A 19,688-nucleotide genomic window follows, 5' to 3' on the forward strand; every position below is an offset into this window, starting at 1 on the left:
TCCAAGGGGGCTTGATTGGGACCATGAAGTCCATCAGAGATCCTTATAGCCGTCTCCTCATTTCTGAATCGATTTCGGTCTTTCTCAGCTATGACATTCTAGTCAAAATCTTAGTTACCTAAGTGTTTCCAACTATGTCTTGTCACACGGAGAAAAGATTCTTATTGAAATTATGCAAGCTATGTATTAGAATAAACCTTAAGAATAGGCACCAAGATTTTCTGAGATCTGGAAGAACCAGGTAGGAAGAAGAGATAAATGTTTCCATTTGTTTACCAAGTTATATTCTGTGCACTTGCTGCAGTCAGTTAACCTATGAGGAAAAGGTTCCTCCATCAGTAAAGAACAAAACACTTCCCAGAGGGTTTTCTTTATCTTCCAGGTGGTTAACACACAGTGTAACATTAGTTTCATGTGGACAATATACTGACTCAACAATTCCATACAACACCCAGGTCTCAACTCACAAGGGACCTCATTATTCCCCATCACTTATTTAACCCATCTGCCTACCCATCTCCACTCTGGTAACCATCAGTTTGCTCTCTATAGTTAAGTGTCTTTTTCTTGGTCTGCCTCTCCCTTTTGTTATTTTTCTTTCCCTTTGCTCACTTGTTTTGTTTCTAGATTTCCACATGTGAGTGAAATCATATAGGATTTGTCTTTCTCTGACTGTTTCACTTGGCATAACACTGTGTAACACCACCCATTCATACAAAAGGCAAGATTTCTGGGGTGCCTGGGTGGCTCAGTTGGTTGAGCTTCCGACTTCAGCTCAGGTCATGGTCTCACAGTTCGTGAGTTCAAGCCCCGTGTCAAGCTCTGTGCTAACAAACAGCTCAGAGCCTGGAGCTTTTTTCGGATTCTGTATCTCTCTCTCTCTCTCTGCCCCTCCCCTGCTCATGCTCTGCCTCTCTGTGTCTCTCAAAAATAAATAAATGTTAAAAAGATGGCAAGATTTCATACCTTTTTATGCCTACTAACATTCACATACACATCAAATATTTATTCATTTAGTCAGTGAACAGTTATGCTAGACTGTTGGAATCAGAGAAGCTCACTGCCTGTCACTGTTGAACTGCTGCTCCAACAAATCTGGGCCATGGACAGAGCAGAGCACAGGACTATACTCATCATGGGGCTGACTGACAACAGGAAGGTCCCTCACAACAATGAATTGTCTTTTTTTTTTTTCAACGTTTTTTAAATTTATTTTTGGGACAGAGAGAGACAGAGCATGAACGGGGGAGGGGCAGAGAGAGAGGGAGACACAGAACCGGAAACAGGCTCCAGGCTCTGAGCCATCAGCCCAGAGCCCGACGTGGGGCTCGAACTCACAGACCGCGAGATCGTGACCTGGCTGAAGTCGGACGCTTAACCGACTGTGCCACCCAGGCGCCCCCCCCCCTTTTTTTTTCTTTCCAACTGAATTGTCTTTCTTGAAAGGTCACCCATCTACACTGGATCTCACTTTCATTGGAGTTATATCCTGGGATATTAGTGCTTGAACAACCACAGCACATGTCCTGCTGATTCCATTACAATGTCCAGAAGTCTTCTTCATCTCCAAAATCGACTCTGCCATGTGACATTTTAAAGCTATGCCCAAAACATTTGCATCATCTAATACCCCTCCTCCATCCACTGCCTCTGATCTAGGCCTGGGCAAACCGGTAATCATTGTCATCTGACAGCTTCTGGGCCTCAGTAAGACAAAGGAATTCAGTGCAATCATGGAGACAAAGGAGGACACCCCCAATCTTCAGAAATCTACCACTTTTGCCAATTCCTTATCTCCATGACACTTATTCATCCAATGACACCAGCAAGAGCTGCCTGGGACCCTGGGTGACTAAAGGGAACCACCTGCAGGTACTTCCCTGCGTTGGAAAGAGTCCTTCACAGTTTCTTTTCATAGGTCTTATCGTTCTCTCTGAGGACGATGGCTTCATCATGTTTTACTTCTATTCCCATCCCACATTCCAGCGCTACAGTTCTGAATACTCATGGCCTTACATCTCTCTCATCTCAACTAAGCAGCTAGTGAGGACACTCTCACCACAACACAGGCACAGAAGAATGTGTGATGTCTACAAATCTGGCACCAAAGATGAACAAACACAACAGTGGAGATATGGAGACAACTGGGAAATAAAGCAAGTAGAAGTTATCTTTCTATATGCATTCTCAGTTATGCAACCTGGGGCAGGTGTTTCCTCCACGCACAGAATCCACTATGCTAGATCTTTACCTTGTATATTTTCTATGTCTCATCTGGGGCTACATTATCACTACTATTGGAATTGTTTCTCCTACTTATGGGGTATCTATTACACACCCAGTACTAGCATATGTGTATGTTTGCTTCATATGCACATGAAAACAACACCCACCCCCCAATGACTGGGGGCACATAGCTGTCTTACCTGCCATGATGGCATGCTTTAGAGCCTCTGGCTAAGTCCAGATTTCGCCATTCAAACTATAGCAGGTTTAAGCAAGCTCTGGCCTTCTGTAAGGGACACAGAGGGGAAAGCACTGGGAGAAAGGAGACACTGTTGGTCACAGGGGCAGATTAAAACTGTCTTATCAAAAGTTACATTATCTTGTGAGTCTGTAGGGTGTTGTCTAGGGAATGTACTAGTGAGAGGGGCTGGTGTCAGTCAAGGCCCTATAAAACTCCTGGCTAGGGGCACCTGGATGCCTCAGTAGGTTAAGCATGTGGCTCTTGATCCCATAGTTAATGGGTCTGAAGCCTGTGTCTGGCTGTGTGCTGACAGCAGGGTTGTTTGGGATTCTCTCCCCACTGCTTCGCTCCTCCCATGCTTATGCTCTGTCTCAGAATAAACTTAAAAACAAATGGACTGGCTGTGCAAAATGAATGCCAAATAGCGTTTCACGGGGGACCTTAGGCAAATGGTCAGCAGTACCCCTCTAGACCCCATAATATATCCATAATAATATCACAGTATTCACAAAGAGGAGAAAATGGTATAATGGATAAATGAGAGGAAAAATAATGGCACATTATGTAAATCCTAAGGCCACGGAGAAAACGGATTACTGGGTATGTTATGCCGTTGTGTTAGGAAATGAGTTATAGATTCCATCAGTTACCTACAACCTTAAATACAAGAGAATGTGGTAACATTTTGGTTGGATCACACTTCATTCATTACACATCCATGTTAACATATTAAAAACCATTATGTTTTATTAATTAAAATATATTAAGTTCACACAGACCAATTTATGCATTTCAAATCCACTCGACTCAACAAATCGTTCAAAATATAGAATACAAGTGGTAAAAAAGCATTCATGTGTGGATGTAATGACAGGGGAGTAGTGATTTCCATAAATATCAGGCCAGAGGTAATTGTTGAGAGATGTGGATGTACAATTTATGCCATTTGGGGGAAGAGTTAGCTAGGCTCTGGCTGCCATCTGTGAAGATGTCTTCATTGCAGCCACATCAACTCATGTGCTCTGACTATTGCTCTTACAAAGATCTATCAGTGCACTGGACTGCCACCTCTTTTGCCTTTAAGACCTTAACGTAAAACATTTTCTTTCTAATATTCAGGAAGTTTTTAGAGTTAATAAATGGACAATGGTGTTCTCAACACCTGTCTCATGACAACTTACATCAGTGGTATAACCACAAACAGCATCTCCATTTAGATTTGCTTCAGCTGTTGTGCATCAAACTATCCTTTATCTTCTGTGGAAAATTAGACATGCCTTGGTCCCATCTAATAAAGAAGGGCATCTCATACTTTTGATTCAACAAGTCATCCACATGGATTCACACATCCACCAGGAATAAATGAATATTCCGAAGGGATTTGAGAGTAGGAATACATTAATATTTGCTAGTCACAAATCCCAAAGAGGGTCAATGTAAACAAAAAAAACCCAAAAAACAAAAAACAAAACAAAGCACATTTTGAAATTAATTATACCTGTTCAAAAACCGATCCACTAGATCTTTAGGACCAGAATAGCATATATGTTTTCTAAGTGTCTAACTCTGTGTTATTCCTTGTAAGTATTTTGAAGCAATGTCTGAATGAAATGACAGATATACTCCTTTCAACTTGATTTCTGTAACATGATTCACATGTGATGTTCAATGAAGTACTTTTGTAAATCTATCTTTCCAGTTACTTTCTTATATGCATCTCTTGTGTTTCCTAAAGTGTATATTTAAAATGAGGGTCTTCATTCATTACATTTCTAGGGTTTGCATCTAGGGTGCATTTTATGGTATTGAGCAAAGATTGAATTCCAGGTAAAGGCATGGCCACTTTCCATTTCACACTTTGGCTCTTATGTGATAACTAGAATGTGGAGTAAGTTGTGACTTGCAGGGAGAGCTGGCACATTCTTTACATTTGTACGGTTACTCTCTAATAGGAATTCTCTGATGTCCCTTAAGGGCTGGGCACCACTTACAGGCAGTGACTTACATTCTTTTTACATTATCAGGTTTCTCTCCAGTGTGAATTCTGTGATGTCGAGTAAGGATTGAGGACCAGGTAAAGGCCTTGCCACATTCTTTACATTGGTAATGTTTCTCTCCAGCATGAATTCTGAGATGTTGAATAAGGCATGAATGCAAGCTAAAGGCCTTGCCACATTCTTTACACTGGTGAGGTTTCTCTCCAGTGTGAATTCTGAGATGTTGAATAAGGTGTGAGTGCCTGGTAAAGGCCTTGCCACATTCCTTACATTGGTGAGGTTTCTCTCCAGTATGAATTCTGAGATGTCGAATAAGATTTGAGTACCTGGTAAAGGCCTTGCCACATTCCTTGCATTTGTAAGGTTTCTCTCCAGTATGAATTCTGAGATGGCGAGTAAGGTTTGAGTGCTCAGTAAAGGTCTTGCCACATTCTTTACATTGGTGAGGTTTCTCTCCAGTATGAATTCTGAGATGGCGAGTAAGGTTTGAGTGCTCAGTAAAGGTCTTGCCACATTCTTTACATTGGTGAGGTTTCTCTCCAGTGTGAATTCTGTGATGGTGAATAAGGACTGAGTGGTAGCTAAAGGCCTTGCCGCATTCTTTACACTGGTGAGGTTTCTCTCCAGTGTGAATTCTGAGATGTTGAATAAGGTGTGAGTGCCTGGTAAAGGCCTTGCCACATTCCTTACATTGATGAGGTTTCTCTCCACTATGAATTCTGTAATGTCGAGTGAGGTCTGAGGGTCCTTTAAAGGCCTTGCCACATTCCTTACATTTGTAAGGTTTCTCTCCATTATGAATTCTGAGATGTCGAATAAGATTTGAGTACCTGGTAAAGGCCTTGCCACATTCCTTACATTTGTAAGGTTTCTCTCCAGTATGAATTCTGAGATGGCGAGTAAGGATTGAGTGCTGGGTAAAGGCCTTCCCACATTCCTTACATTTGTAAGGTTTCTCTCCAGTATGAATTCTGAGATGGCGAGTAAGGTTTGAGTGCTCGGTAAAGGTCTTGCCACATTCTTTACATTGGTGAGGTTTCTCTCCAGTGTGAATTCTGTGATGGTGAATAAGGACTGAGTGGTAGCTAAAGGCCTTGCCACATTCTTTACATTGGTAAGGTTTCTCTCCACTATGAATTCTGTGGTGTTGAGTAAGGTGTGAGTGCTGGCCAAAGACCTTGCCACATTCTCTACATTGGTAAGGTTTCTCTCCAGTATGAACTCTATGATGTCGAATAAGGTTTGAGTGCTGGCTAAAGGCCTTATCACAATATTTACATTGGTAAGGTTTCTCCCCAGTGTGAATTCTGAGATGTTGAGTAAGGGTTGAGTGCTGGCTAAAGGCCTTGCCACATTCTTTACATTGGTAAGGGGTCTCTCCAGTATGGATGCTCTGATGTCTAGGAAGGTAGGAGTGCCTCCTAAAAGCTTTGCCACATTGTTGACATTTGTGATGTCCCACTCTGATACGGATTTGCCTGTGTTTATTTAGTGATGAGTAGTCCTTAAAGGTATTACCAGATTCTTCACATTTGTACAATTTCGTTCCAGCATGCATTCGCTGATGTTGAGATAGTGCCGAGTGCCAATGAAAGACTATGCCACATTCCCTACAAGTGTACCTTTTCTCTCCAGGACGAATCGTCCTATGTGCATGTAGTCTTCGTGACTGACTCCACACACTTCCAGATTTATTACACATGTATGTGTTTTTTCCCACACAAATTGTCTGATGATCACCAACACTGGAGGACTCCTTCAGATCTTTCCCACATGCATTATATTTATAAAGATTTTCTTTTATAAGCATACTCGTCTGTATAATATGTTTAGATCTTTGAGACAAAACTTCCTTACCTTTATTACATTCAAAATGGTTATCTGGCAAATGAGTACATAGACATTTGTTAACAATTAAGCCTTGGTTAAATGTTCTCTCAGATTCACTGCAAGGAACAATTCTATGTCCATTGAAAATACTCTCGTAGTTTTGTAGGGTTGACTTCTTTGTGATGTGCCCCTCAAATTGACACCCCTTAACAATTTCTTCTTGATTTTTAAATTTATGATTTTCAGAAACAGTTGTCTGAAAGGTCAATCCGATCCTATTTTCAAATTGGTTCAAATACTTATTTTCCACCTGAATGAGGTAACTTTCCAGATTTTCCAAATTTTCTTTCGACAAATAATTATGTTTGAATCTTTGACTTGAGTTTTTGGTGATGGAAACACACTGCTTTGTAGAAGTAGCTAACTTACAAGGGGAGGTTTTGCAAAATGCTTTATATCCTTCACCATATGGGTCAGTGAGATTCTTCCTATGGGAAGATGTCTCTGTTTGGAAATGTCCGTCATATGTTTGATGCCCTTCACTCTCCCCATCGTTGTCACAATCTATCATTAAGTGTAAATTCTCAAGGGTACTATGTTCACCGATTGACACTTTTTGGAGAGAAGGTTCTAAGTACGGCTTTGGCAGGAAATTCTGGGTGCATTGTGAAGATACAGCTGAAAGATATCAAATAACAGAAAAGTAAAATCATCCCACTTACTACTCTCAGATGAATATACTGAAGACTTCTATTATGCAACCTTAGAATCAATCAGAAAACATCGACTAAATGTTTGAGAAGGAATCATCAGGACTTCATTCCTTCATGGACACATAAAGTTGCATGCAACATACTGACCATATGTCCTAATAGATAATTCTGTAGTACTGTCATGCTATCGTAGAAATCATTTTCTTATACCTTGAATGATCAGGAAAACTACCACATGAGCCCAAAATCACCAAAGAAGGAAACTTAAACATAAAACTGAAATCAACAAAATAGCATACAGTAAAACTAAGACCATAGCAACCAGAGGAAGCATTGGCTTTGAGAAAAAATGAACAAAATTGATAGACCTTTCAATCAAATCAGAATGAAAGAGAAACGACCAACTAAAGCAGCAGTGAAGTGAAAGCAGACATGTTATAACTGACACTGTTGAAATAAAATGAATAAAAGAGGCAACAATGGATAATTATATGCCCACAAATTGATACCAACAGAGGATAATGAATTCAAATAAGGTATAACCACCTATACTCCATCATGAAAACAACAACAACAAAAAAATCACTACTGCTGAGTAGTAAGTAGATTCAAAGAGTAATTTAAACAAATACAAACAAAAAAACAAACTAACTCTAAACAAGGAAAGCTGCTATGTCCGATAAATTCAGTGGATCATTCAAACAAGCATTTCACGAGAAGGTACTTAAAATCTCCTTGAGTATTTCCAAGGAGTGAAGATAAGGGAAAATATGAAAATACTCTGTGGTACCAGCATTACCAGGTTACAAATGAAAGGAATAACTACTGTAAAGAAGGCTACAAACTCCTAAAAATCTTATCTCTGTTCACAGATGACACGATCTATAGAAAACCCTAAAGGATCCTTATTTTTATTTTGTATTATTTTGGTCATCGCTTGAGTTATTTCTGCTAGGTTTTCTACTGCTTTCGAGTTTTCTATTTTTTAATGCCATAAATGCTTCAGTTAAGGAAAACATCGAAATTAACAACATTACACCAAAAGGAACTAGAAAAGGAAGTCTGTTAGCTGAAAGTTTGTAGAGGAAGAAATTACAAAGCAAAATCTGAAATTATTTTATTTAGAAGGAAACATCAGAAATAAATTAAATAGAGACCAGAATAAAAAGGTAACATAACATTGAAAGTAATGCCCATGTAACAAGAAAAATAACAAAATTGGTAATGCTTCAACTACATATACAATGATACCCTAACAAATCAAGTAACTTAGAAAAGAAATCCACTGGGGAGCAGTGGAAAACAACCTGTTTCTTTTCTAAGAAAACAACCTGCAGGTGTCTCTATGTCTAAATGGGTCCTTAGAGGCAGCATATAGTTTTTTATTTTTTTGTTTTTATCTATTTTGATATTCCTGGATCTGGAGGTCTGTTTTCTTCCAGGATTATGGAAGATTTCTGCTAATATTTCTTAAAATAAAGTACTTCCACCCCCCCTTTTCTCTCCCTTTTGCTTCTGAGAATCCTATCATGCAAATACTATTACGTTTGATGGAGTCTCTGAGTTCCCTGAGTCAATACTGTTGCATGATTCTTCTCCTGTCTTTTGCTTAGAGTCATTATTTTTCTTCATTTTTTTCTTCTTCTAGGTGACAAAGTCATTCCTCTGGTACTTCCAGCCTGCTGTTCACTGCTAAGCCTGTTTCCAATCTTTTCCTTTTCTTTACTTAAAAAAAAAAAACTGTTTATTTTTTAGAGAGATACAGAGAGTGAAAGCACAAGAGAGGCAGAGCAAGAGAGAGAGAAAATCCCTATCAGACTCCAGAGGCAGTCACTGCAGAGAACAAGTTGGGGTTCTGTCTCCCAAACCGTGACATCATGACCTAAGCCAAAATCAAGAGTTGGATGCTTAATTCAATGACCCACCCAAGTGTCCCTCAATCTCATTCATTGCACTGTTCTTCTCTGTTTGATTCTTTTTTAGCTGTTTTAGCTCCCTGGTAAGGTTCTCACTATTCTTTTTTCAACCCAGAGAGTATCCTTATGAATTTGCCTTCAATTCTCCATCAAGCATGTTACTTACAACCATTTCACTTAAATCTCTCTTCATGGCCATATCTTCTTCTTTGACTTTGGATAAATTCTTCCACCTTGGCATTTTGTCTAAGGCCCTGCCTTCCTCTGTATGTTAGAAAAGACAGTTATGTCTCCCGTAGACCATTTAGACAGCGGCCTGTAGATGCTCTCCTTGATTGCTATGGACAGTGTAGGGTCCCTGGCCTGAACATGGTAAGTCATAGCTAGATGCACTGCAGTCTGCTTGTGAATTGAGACCTGACATCAACTCCACCAGAACTGAGGCCCTCCAGAACTGTTTGGTCAGGAAATGAGGTGTGGGCAGCAACTTGTGCAGGTTTCTTGGAGCAGGGACCGACCTTACTGAGAATGAGGCAGGCTTGAGAGAGAAGGGCAGGCCCACCAGAGCATAGGGAGGTGGGAGCTTGGAGTAAGGTAGGCAGACATCCAGGGTCTCTACTGAGCTACTTCCCTCGGGTGGCTCTGTGTTTATGCTGAGGGGCAGGGAAGAGACGGGGCTCCAGATAGAACGTTTTTGACCTCAAAACTGACATTGAGGGTGTAGTCTTGTGAGATTTCTCAACATCACTAGAGGCAGAAAAAGACAGAGAACTGACAGAAGTCTGTTCCAAGATAACAATGAGGTTAGTCCATGTGAAGAAATGATTTGTTCAAGCCAATGAAAAGAAAGCATGCTCAAACATTTTCAGAATACATTGAAATTTGTAGCCATGTTGGGGAAAGACAAAGAATAGAAATCTATGTCTGTACGCAAACCACACAACACAGCTATTTTTAATACATTTCTGATTGGAATCGTAAAGATAATGATATGTTTGGAAAAAGAAAAAGATTTGTGCCTGTGGTTTCAATATTAGAGAAGATTTCTAAAACATATTTTAAAAACCCACTAGCCATGAAAAAGAATTATAGAGGACCAACATTTATGTTTCTTGTTCTCAGTGGATCATAGAGATGTGATCAGTTTGTGAAATTCTACTGAAGTGTTCCCTTATGATCTGTACATGTGACTTCACTTAAAAAGAAAAAACTCATCAAAAAATAGTAGTCAATAGATAAGTATCAGTGTACATATAGTAACAAATTGAAATTAAATATAGAAAGTAATGTCACACAGTGATTAGATTTTAAAAGCATGCTTCAAAAAAAAAAGTATGTTTTAATTTCTACCTAAAGTAATATGTTACTGAGTATACAATGTCCAGAGAAATAGAATGAAATTTAGAACTATTTTCTGAATATGAATACAGGGAAACACAGGAAACAAATAAAAAATAGGTAAGGTGTCTGGAAAAAACAAACGTGGTAAATCCAAACCACAATATCTTCATTAGAATTCTAAACGTAAGTAAACAATATGTTCCTGGCAGCTAAAATTTGCTTGAAGAAATTTAGTCCATTGAAATTTTCCTAGAACTATACCTACAAGAAGACGATAAAAATAGGAAAAGAAGCAAAAGATAACAACGATGCAGTCATAACCAATCAAACAAGCAACAAAGCAATATATCATATAGAATAATCTTTAAAAGGAAGGGCTTTGGTGGCTCCTGGGTGGCTCAGTCTGTTGAGCGTCCGAATTCAGCTCAGGTCATAACCTCGTGGTTTGTGGGTTCGAGCCCTGCATTGGGCTCTGTGCTGACAGCTCGGAGCCTTGAGCCTGCTTCGGATTCTGTGTTTCCTTCTCTCTCTGCCCCTCCTCCACTTATGCTCTATCTCTCACTCTCTCTCAAAAATAAATGTAAAAAAAAAATTTAATGAAAAAAAAGGAAGGACTTTGTCACTGTATTAATAGTGTTATTTTTCAATATCAAGTTACACTATTTTAATATTCTACTCCATGGATAAACAATCTTAGTGTGTGTGTGCATATTTATACACACATGTACACTTGTATTAAGCATACAAATATAAATACATGTATATAGGGAAACCTTTCTTAGCTCATGAGACATAAAAACATTCATCATAAAGGAGTGACATCACAAAAATAGTGACAGAGGTAATTCCCACTCAGTACTTCTCAGAGTAAGCTCACCTGGCAACTATTCACATGAGACATCACTGGGGAAATCTCAATACCCCAAAACAACAGGTATTGAAAAGCAATTCTTGTCCTTCTGTTGAGCCAATGTGAAATGTGGGTAGCACATGCTACCCTACTTTATCTTATTGGTTTCTACAACTGATAGATATCCTCTTCCCACTCAGGTCCGAATGGGTGTAAGGACAGCCCATGCTGTGAAACATCATAGCGTCATCTAGCCTAAAAACTGGGTAGGCTGTTTAGAGCAGAAATATGCTCAGTGCCGGTGACTGGTGACCAGCTTCCCAAGCAATCAGTGCTCTGCACACAGTTCGGAGCACAGACTTGACTCAACACAGGGCTGAGTGGATGTGAGGAAGGTCTCTGCCAGCTGTGGGTCAGGATCCTTGGAAGAACACCCATCAACACTGGATCAGACCTATATTGGGCTTATATTCCTGCGATGCCAGTGCTTTGAGGAACTACCCACATGCCTTGCTGGTTCTAACTATTAGTGTCCAGCAGCCATCTTCCTCTTCAACACCATCTCTGGCATGTGACATCTTCAAGCTATGCCCACAACATTCTCCTCTCCATCAACCTCCACAAAACTGGGCCTGGGAAAGGACAGACACCTATGGCATCCAACATCATCTTGTCCACAGTACCACTAGAGAATTTAATCAATCATGAGAAAAGGATCTGACTCAATCCCAGAAAACCACCACGTTGATTCACAAGTCCCCATCTCCGTCACATTTGTTCATCACAAGAAGTTTTCAAAGACCTTGCAGTGACCAAAGGGAGCTTCTTGTCAGAGCTTTCATCACATTTCAGGAGTTTCTCATATTTGCTTTTAGTAGGAACTATCTTCCTCTCAAAGTATATTATCCTCATGTTTTATCTGTCCTCATAATTCTCTCCATACCAAGTGCCTGAGGGAATCCTGTGTACAATTGATGTTTTTTTTTTCCTGTTCCTTCCATTGAAGTGGTGTCAACAATGTATTGCGATATTAGAAATGGCTCAGTTGATTCAACTACCAAGCATTTCTTTTATATTAAAAAATTCTAGGAACGCCTGGATGGCACAGTCAGTTTAGCATCTGACTTCAGCTCAGGTCATGATCTCACGGTTTATGAGCTTGAGCCCTGTGCATCAGGCTCTGTGCTGACAGTGCAGATCCTGCTTGGGGTTCTCTCACTTTCCCTCTCTGTCCCTTCACCATTCTCTCTCTCTCTCTCTCTCTCTCTCTCTCTCTCTGATAATTAAGCATACTTTTTAAAAATTTAAAAATTCTAAGCTACTAAAAACCAAGAAGAGCCAGCATGGCTTTTGTGGGAGGGGGCAGTCTCCCTAACTGAGGAAAGAACAATCATGATGGCTACATCACTGGAATGGAGATGAGGAGACAGAAGAACTGGAGAGGATTTGGAAAGAAAACGAGTAAAATTTACCCTTCTATAATTCAGAGCCACTCGTGCAGCCTAGGACAAATGTCCTTCCCCACATGAAGGATTCATGCCAATGCTTCAGCCTAGATTTTTTTAAATCTCTTATCTTGAGCTGCATCATCACTCTTAATAGAATACTGTTTTCTTCCAACAGTTAGAACATCTACTAAACTCTCAGCACTGTCCATGTTCCTTTCAAATAAATGTGAAAACGACCCATGACTCACGGTTCTCCAAGTTTTCACCTCAGCAAATTCTTCCACTAAAGGGAGTAACTTGGATGAGGTGACTCCTGAGAAGGGAAAAGAATAGTGTCTAAAGAAGTTTTACTCAGTGTTCTTCTCTAATCAAGAAGGAAGGGAATGTATCAAATAAACTACATGGAATTTAATACACTCCCTGTAGAATTACTCCCATATTCAAAGTAACATTTGAACACCATGTCATTTCATGCACACTAATCTTAAAATCACTGCAAAAGTCATAGAAGCAATAGTTTATAAACTGTGGAACTTGGAAACAGAGTACATCCTACATGAGTAATAGCCAGGTAGGCAAGACAGGATTTGCATGGGGAAATTCTCAAACCAAGATGCACAGAGATATAGGACACATACAGTCAATACAAACAATGTAGAGAAGTATTCCCAATTTTTAAAAATCCGTAACATTTTTGGTTGTGAGGAAATTATCATTTTTGAGATTTGGAATATCCTCATTTGAACAAATATTCCCATTCCTTCTGAAGATTTAGGTTTGCATACACACATATACACACGTGATCTAGTTTGCATACATACATATACACACGCTTAATTCTTCCTAACTAGGACTGTTATTCCAAAATCATTCTTTAACTTAATATAAAATATTGTCTTCTGTGCATATCAAAACCATAAACATCTGTGTTCCATATGCTCACAGAAACCACAGAAGGAAAAAACTAAACTAAACTAAACATATAGGTTAAGACTTTAAATAGTGATTGAGTTCTGTAGAGAGGTCTTATATTTGTAGTAACTTTGTTCAATTAGCCCTTGTTAAGTAGAAACTGTGAATCATTTTGTGAGCCCAGTATCAATAAACAAAAGAGAAATAATTGACTATTGATAGACCATGGGGTATGTATATAATATGTCATGGGGAGCAAGACGTAGAGGTCAAGGATGAGCACAGGCAGAGGGAATGGCAGGAATTGGGACAGATGTCTTTTTTGGGGTGCATGGTTGGACAGCTGTGGAGCTCCTGGGCTAAGTCTAGAATGCACAATTCACATCAAAATGAGTGGAGAGTGGCAGACGCTCTCTGCAGGGGTCTTCTCTAAAGGATGTGCAAGGTAAATATACTGAGAGTGGGCACTCTTACACAAATGATGATTGGGGAATTCTTATCAGGAACTTCTGTTTGCTTGTGACTGTGGGGCTGTTATCTAGTGACTTTGCTATTGGGTGGAGCTGGAGTCAGTTCAAAACCCCCTGCAGTCAGCCTGGTTATACAAAATGGATTCCAAGGCAGCAGTATCAGGAAATTGTTCAGGTATATTCTCAATAATACTCCTATATCATTCTTATTAAAAGCACCTAATGCCCCAGCACTTACAAAAGGAAGAAAAGATATAATATGTAAACTTAGGGAAAATTAAATTCAAATAATTTGAGGTTTAAGGCCACTGGGGAAAAAAATTATTAGTGATAGCACCGCACTGCTTAAACAAGTACAAGTGACCCTTGAATAAGGCAGGGGTTTGGTGTACCCACCACCCATGCAGTTGAAAATCTGTGTACAAGTTTGACTCCCCAACACGTCATTTTAACAGCCTACTACTGACAAGAAAAGCAGTCAATCAATATATACTTGATATTTTATAGGTGTTTATTATGGTATTTCTACCACCAAGGAAGCTCAAGAAAAGAAAATATAAGACAATTCAAAGGAAGAGAAGTTATATTTACAGTACTGTACTATAAATAAATCTGCCTATAAGTTGGACCCACACAGCTCAAACTCATCTTGTACAAGAGTCAAGTGTACTTTGTGTTCCTGTTTACCTGCAACCTTGATGAAGATGGGGCAGGCTAAGGTTGCATTAGGATACCACTTCTTTCAGTATAAATCCGTGTTAACATATTCAAATCCATTCAGGATGATTAATGAATATATATTAATTTCAAATAGACTTTTAACAAACCACTACAAAATCACTGTGTGATCCTTGGTCAAAATACACATTAAAATCTTTCAAGAACCACTCTTTTTCCTCTAATGTATCGATTTGTGAGTTGTACTTTCCATGTTGTTCAAACTAAGGCTAATTATTGAGTAAAAGTAGATCGACAACCATCTTTCACCCCTTTAGAGAAGAGTTAGCTATACTTTCCTCAGATATCCGTGAAAATCTCTTGATTTCAGATACATAACTAATATTCTTGACTTGTAACAATTGCTATTATGACGATATACTCAGGCGTTCATGAGCTACCACCGTATTTTTTCTACACACGAATTGGCAAAATATTTAAATTCAGAACGTTTCTCTGTCAAGCATCTTTTTTTTGCAAAACATGATGCCTTGAACACTTCTTGGTGGCTGATGTCACTCTTATATATCCATCACAAACAGCAACCGCATGTAAGATTCCTTCCTATGTAGGGCATACCAGAGTCCTTAATCTTCCCAGGAAAAAATAGGTAAACATGAATTTCCTATCATAAAAGAGTCCCTCATGTCTGTGAGACAACAAAAATCAAATCATTTTCCATGCACAGAAGCACTAAAGCCATAGCATGACATGATTTATGGGTAAAATTAGTAATATATGCCATGTTAAATAAACCCTCAAATATGGAAAATAGAAAAAAGGAGACAGACTGAGAATAACTGTCCTTCTCCAGACATCCATTCTGCCTTGATCCTTTCAGACATCTTTTTTTATTTAAAAAAAAATTTTTTTTTCAACCTTTTTATTTATTTTTGGGACAGAGAGAGACAGAGCATGAATGGGGGAGGGGCAGAGAGAGAGGGAGACACAGAATCGGAAACAGGCTCCAGGCTCTGAGCCATCAGCCCAGAGCCCGACGCGGGGCTCGAACTCACGGACCGCGAGATCGTGACCTGGCTGAAGACGGACGCTTAACCGACTGCGCCACCCAGGCGCCCCGATCCTTTCAGACATCTTAAAACTACACCTGACCATTCAATAGCATGCATCTAAACTGTGTGTGTCCATTTATACACAGGTTTTCAAAAAATATAAACCCATTCACTACTGTAAATGTGTTTTCATTATACTTTTCTTAATCTTTTGTTTTCTCAAGCTTCCTTAATCCTAACAATACCATTTATACCACAGACAACTAAGAATGGGATGATTGACTGGTAATGTTGTAGGTAAGCCTTGGGGTCAACAATAGGCTATTTCCATGGAATAGTAGGTATGGTTTTAAGTTCTGAGGACTCAAGAAATACTCAGATTTTCCATGATGGAGGGGTTAGTGCCCCTTATGCCTACACTGATGGAAGTGATATCCAGGTTTCAACTTTGGATTTTCCTCTCCATAAACACTCTGATTTAGAATCATGTCTGAAAAGTGGTATTGACTTACTGCTTCCTGAGGTGAATTCTCTCATTTTATTTAGATTTGCCTTTTCATTCCATACTTTGCCAAATGTCTACATCTTAGTAAAGTTTTTATCCTTTATAAAGGCTTTGGTTTTTCCTGAAGTGTATATTAAAACCCAAAATACTTCCTCATTCATTACATTTCTAAGGTTTCTATCCAGTATGTTTTCTCTGATGCTGAGGAAGGGTTCAGTTCCAGAGAAAGAGGTTGCCAATATTCTGACATTTGTAAGTGACCTCCTCAGGATGTATTATCTCATGTTGAACAGTTTTGCTTACAAACTAAGTGCTTCATCACATTCTCTACATTTGTAGGGTTTCATTCAGTGTACTCTCGCTGATGTTCAGAAATTTTGTAGTTGGGCTTAACAACTTTGCCGGGCATGTGTTTGTGTGTTTATATATATTTAAATACATTTATTTAGCATTCTCCCCAGTATGTACCTCCTTAGGTAGAAGCGTATTGAGTGGTAAAGACTTTTCCTCATTGTATAAATTTGTTAGATTTCTTCCCATTATGAAATACATCTCTGCTGTTGAGTGAGTTTTGAAGACTAGCCAAAAGTTGTCCAGAGTGATTACATTTGTAACTCTTCTACCCAGTGTGGATACAATCATGTACAATCAGATTTGAGGTTACAGAGAAGACTTTTCCACATTTCTTAATCTCATACTTGTTCTCTGGAAATGGAGTTCTCTCATGTCTATTAACATTTCACCCTGGATTCATGTTTCTCCCACACTCAGTGCCTTGGTACCCTCTATCTCCTCTATAAACACACAGTAATTACAGAAGCTAGAGGGCTCAACTCAAGGCCTTCCTAAGATCACAGCACATAAATACTTGCTCCAAATTGTCTTATATTGTAACTATTGAACAGTGATGTATGGATTAAACCCTCCTGTATTTATCAAAATCAGAGCCTTGGGAACAGGGGGATTACGTGTTGGTGGAAGTGTAATGAATCCTCCAAACAGGGCTTCTCAAATCAATCACATTTAGAATTTTTATCTTCCTTTCCAAATGCCTAACTCTCAGAATATTTCAGGGAATGGCTAATCCAACTTTATATTTGAAATACTTCCAGTGACTATTTTCAGTATGGACGAGATGACTTTTCAGCATTTCGAAACGTCCTTCCAGAGAATATGTTTGTTTAAAAATGGATTTTTGACTACTGCTTCAAAGACACTGTTCTGCAAATAACTGACTTAAGGTGGGGTTTTCCCCAGAAGGTTTTCTATCCTTGATCTCTTCTAGCAGTAGCATTTCATTACAGATAATTGTTCCTGTTTGGTTATACCCATTATAGTAAACATTCTGCATTTCACTGCACCCCATCACCTTGCCCATCATCCCTTAAGTATAAATAGTCAGGACCACAGTGTCCACTTCTTCCCATAGCACTGTACCAAAGGACTCTTGTTGGTTTGTCTACCAACAAGCCTAGGGTGTTATGGAAAGATACAACTAACAGATACAAAAGCAGTCATCACACTTACTACACTGACATGCATATATGTAAGTACAGTAATGTGCAAAATACCCATGATAGGATACAACCAGCATGGAGAAATAGGAAGCACCCGGACTTTGCTCCTCCATGGAGACAAAAATAGACCAAAGAACTTTTTGAGGGCTCCAGAAGCCCATTAGGAGAATACAGCACACACAGTCAAGTACAAATGAAGAAGAGTCACATGGACACTTGCCTACAACAGCTGCTCACCCTCCCTGACACTCCATGGCAATACAGTGAGAAAAGTGTTCCCTCTGTTGAGGACAGAAACAAATATATGTTCGACGATCTGGCTTCTTCGCTGTCCTGAGGGGCTCCCTTCTGTCATTCATGACATGGAAATCAGAAGGAATGAAAGCATCCCCTGGATACTCTGTGTTGGCTGCTCAGACAGAAGGTGAGCATTTGTTCAAACACGGGAGAGACTACAGAGCTGAAGACAAACCGAGACAGGAAGGTATCACGGGCTCTAAAAAGTAACCGCATTTCTAAACTTGGCAGTTACAGAAATTCAGACATGACAAATGCCCAGAACGTGTGTCACTGCCCCAAGAATTACTATATTTTGTGTTCCTCTTTACAAATCAAGTCCATCATCCGGGGCCCAGAGGCTTCGTTTGTTTTGTTTTGTTATGTTTTTATGGTTTGTTTGGGTTGTTTTTGTTTGTTTGTTAATTACCAAATGTCACCCAAAGATATCAAGGGATGCAAAGAAAGAGGAAATCACGTTCCAATTAGAGGAACAAAATATATCTCCAAAACTGGTCCTAAATTAATAAAGTAGTATTAATTGCCTGACAAGGAATTCAAAATAACCACCATAAAGATGCTCATGGAGGAAGAAGAAAAATAGATAGGTAACTAAATGATAGCACGAAAACTATTCATGACCAAAATGTAAAGCCAAGGAAACAGAACATATCACCAACAATGAACAAGAAATTGGGAGATGAAGAGTACAATTGCTGAATTTAAAAATACACTAAGGGGCCAACAACAGACTTGGTCAAGTAGAATAAAGAATCAGACAACCTAAAGTACTCTTGTGTTCAATACAAAGGGCAGGGTCTATGGATTCATGGAACACCAACAAGTGATCCAGTATGTACATTATGAGAACCCCTTAAGAGTGGGGAGGGAAAGGGGGCAAAGCATTGACATGAAGAGCTGAAGTCTTGTATGTGGAAAGAAGAGACAATTGCAACAAGCTCAGTCAATTCACAGTAGGATAAATATCAAGACGTGAATACAGTGACACCTTATATTTAACCCTATCAAACTCACAGGCGAGAAGAGAATGTTGAACCAGCATGACAAAAGCAACTTGTCTCGTCCAAGAGAGCTCTTATACGATTAGTAGTGGGATGATTAGTAGATCTTATAGGAAGAAATGCCAGTGTATTTAAGTATTGCAAGTTCAAAACATGTCCACTAAGAATACCCTACCTGGCCAAACTGTTTTCCATGAATGTAGAAATGGAGACTTTCCCAAGTAAAAACCAGTCTAAGTTTCCAAGTAGACCTGTCCTACAGGAAATATTAAGCAAATCCTTCTGGTTGAAATAAGAGGATTGTAACCAGTAAATAAAACCACATAAGAACATAAAGCTCTCTGCTAAATATAAAAAATACACAATTGGGGCGCCTGGGTGACTCAGCTGACTAAGTGACTGACTTCTGCTCAGGTCATGATCTCGAGGTCCATGAGTTCTACCCCCACCTCAGGCACTGTGTTGCCAGTCAGAGCCAGGAGTCTGCTTCGCATTCTGTGTGTCTGTCTCTTTCCACCTTTCCCCCATTTGTGCTTTCTCTTTCTCTCTCAAAAATAAAAACACATTACGAAATCTAAAAAAACTACACAATTATAGAAACCTGTCGCATTGTAATGAGGTAGAACAAGTCATTTTAATTTCTGCTACAATACTTTTTTCAGTAAGAGTATAAAAAAATCAGGGGTGCCTGGGT

At 39.3% G+C, this 19,688-nt stretch overlaps 1 protein-coding gene across 1 annotated transcript; it reads right to left on the reverse strand.

The window, feature by feature from the left end:
• Window positions 1-3,536: 3,536 nt before the first annotated feature.
• Window positions 3,537-8,087, reverse strand: LOC122494753 (zinc finger protein 345-like). Its single transcript, XM_043600170.1, is given in 2 exon segments — window positions 3,537-4,665; window positions 4,667-8,087. Coding segments are annotated over 2 exon segments (2,385 nt in total). The 5' UTR covers window positions 6,866-8,087; the 3' UTR covers window positions 3,537-4,479.
• Between the last annotated feature and the right edge of the window lie 11,601 nt (window positions 8,088-19,688).

The sequence above is a fragment of the Prionailurus bengalensis genome, chromosome E2 (genome assembly GCF_016509475.1).
Source record: "Prionailurus bengalensis isolate Pbe53 chromosome E2, Fcat_Pben_1.1_paternal_pri, whole genome shotgun sequence".
Taxonomy (NCBI): domain Eukaryota; kingdom Metazoa; phylum Chordata; class Mammalia; order Carnivora; family Felidae; genus Prionailurus; species Prionailurus bengalensis.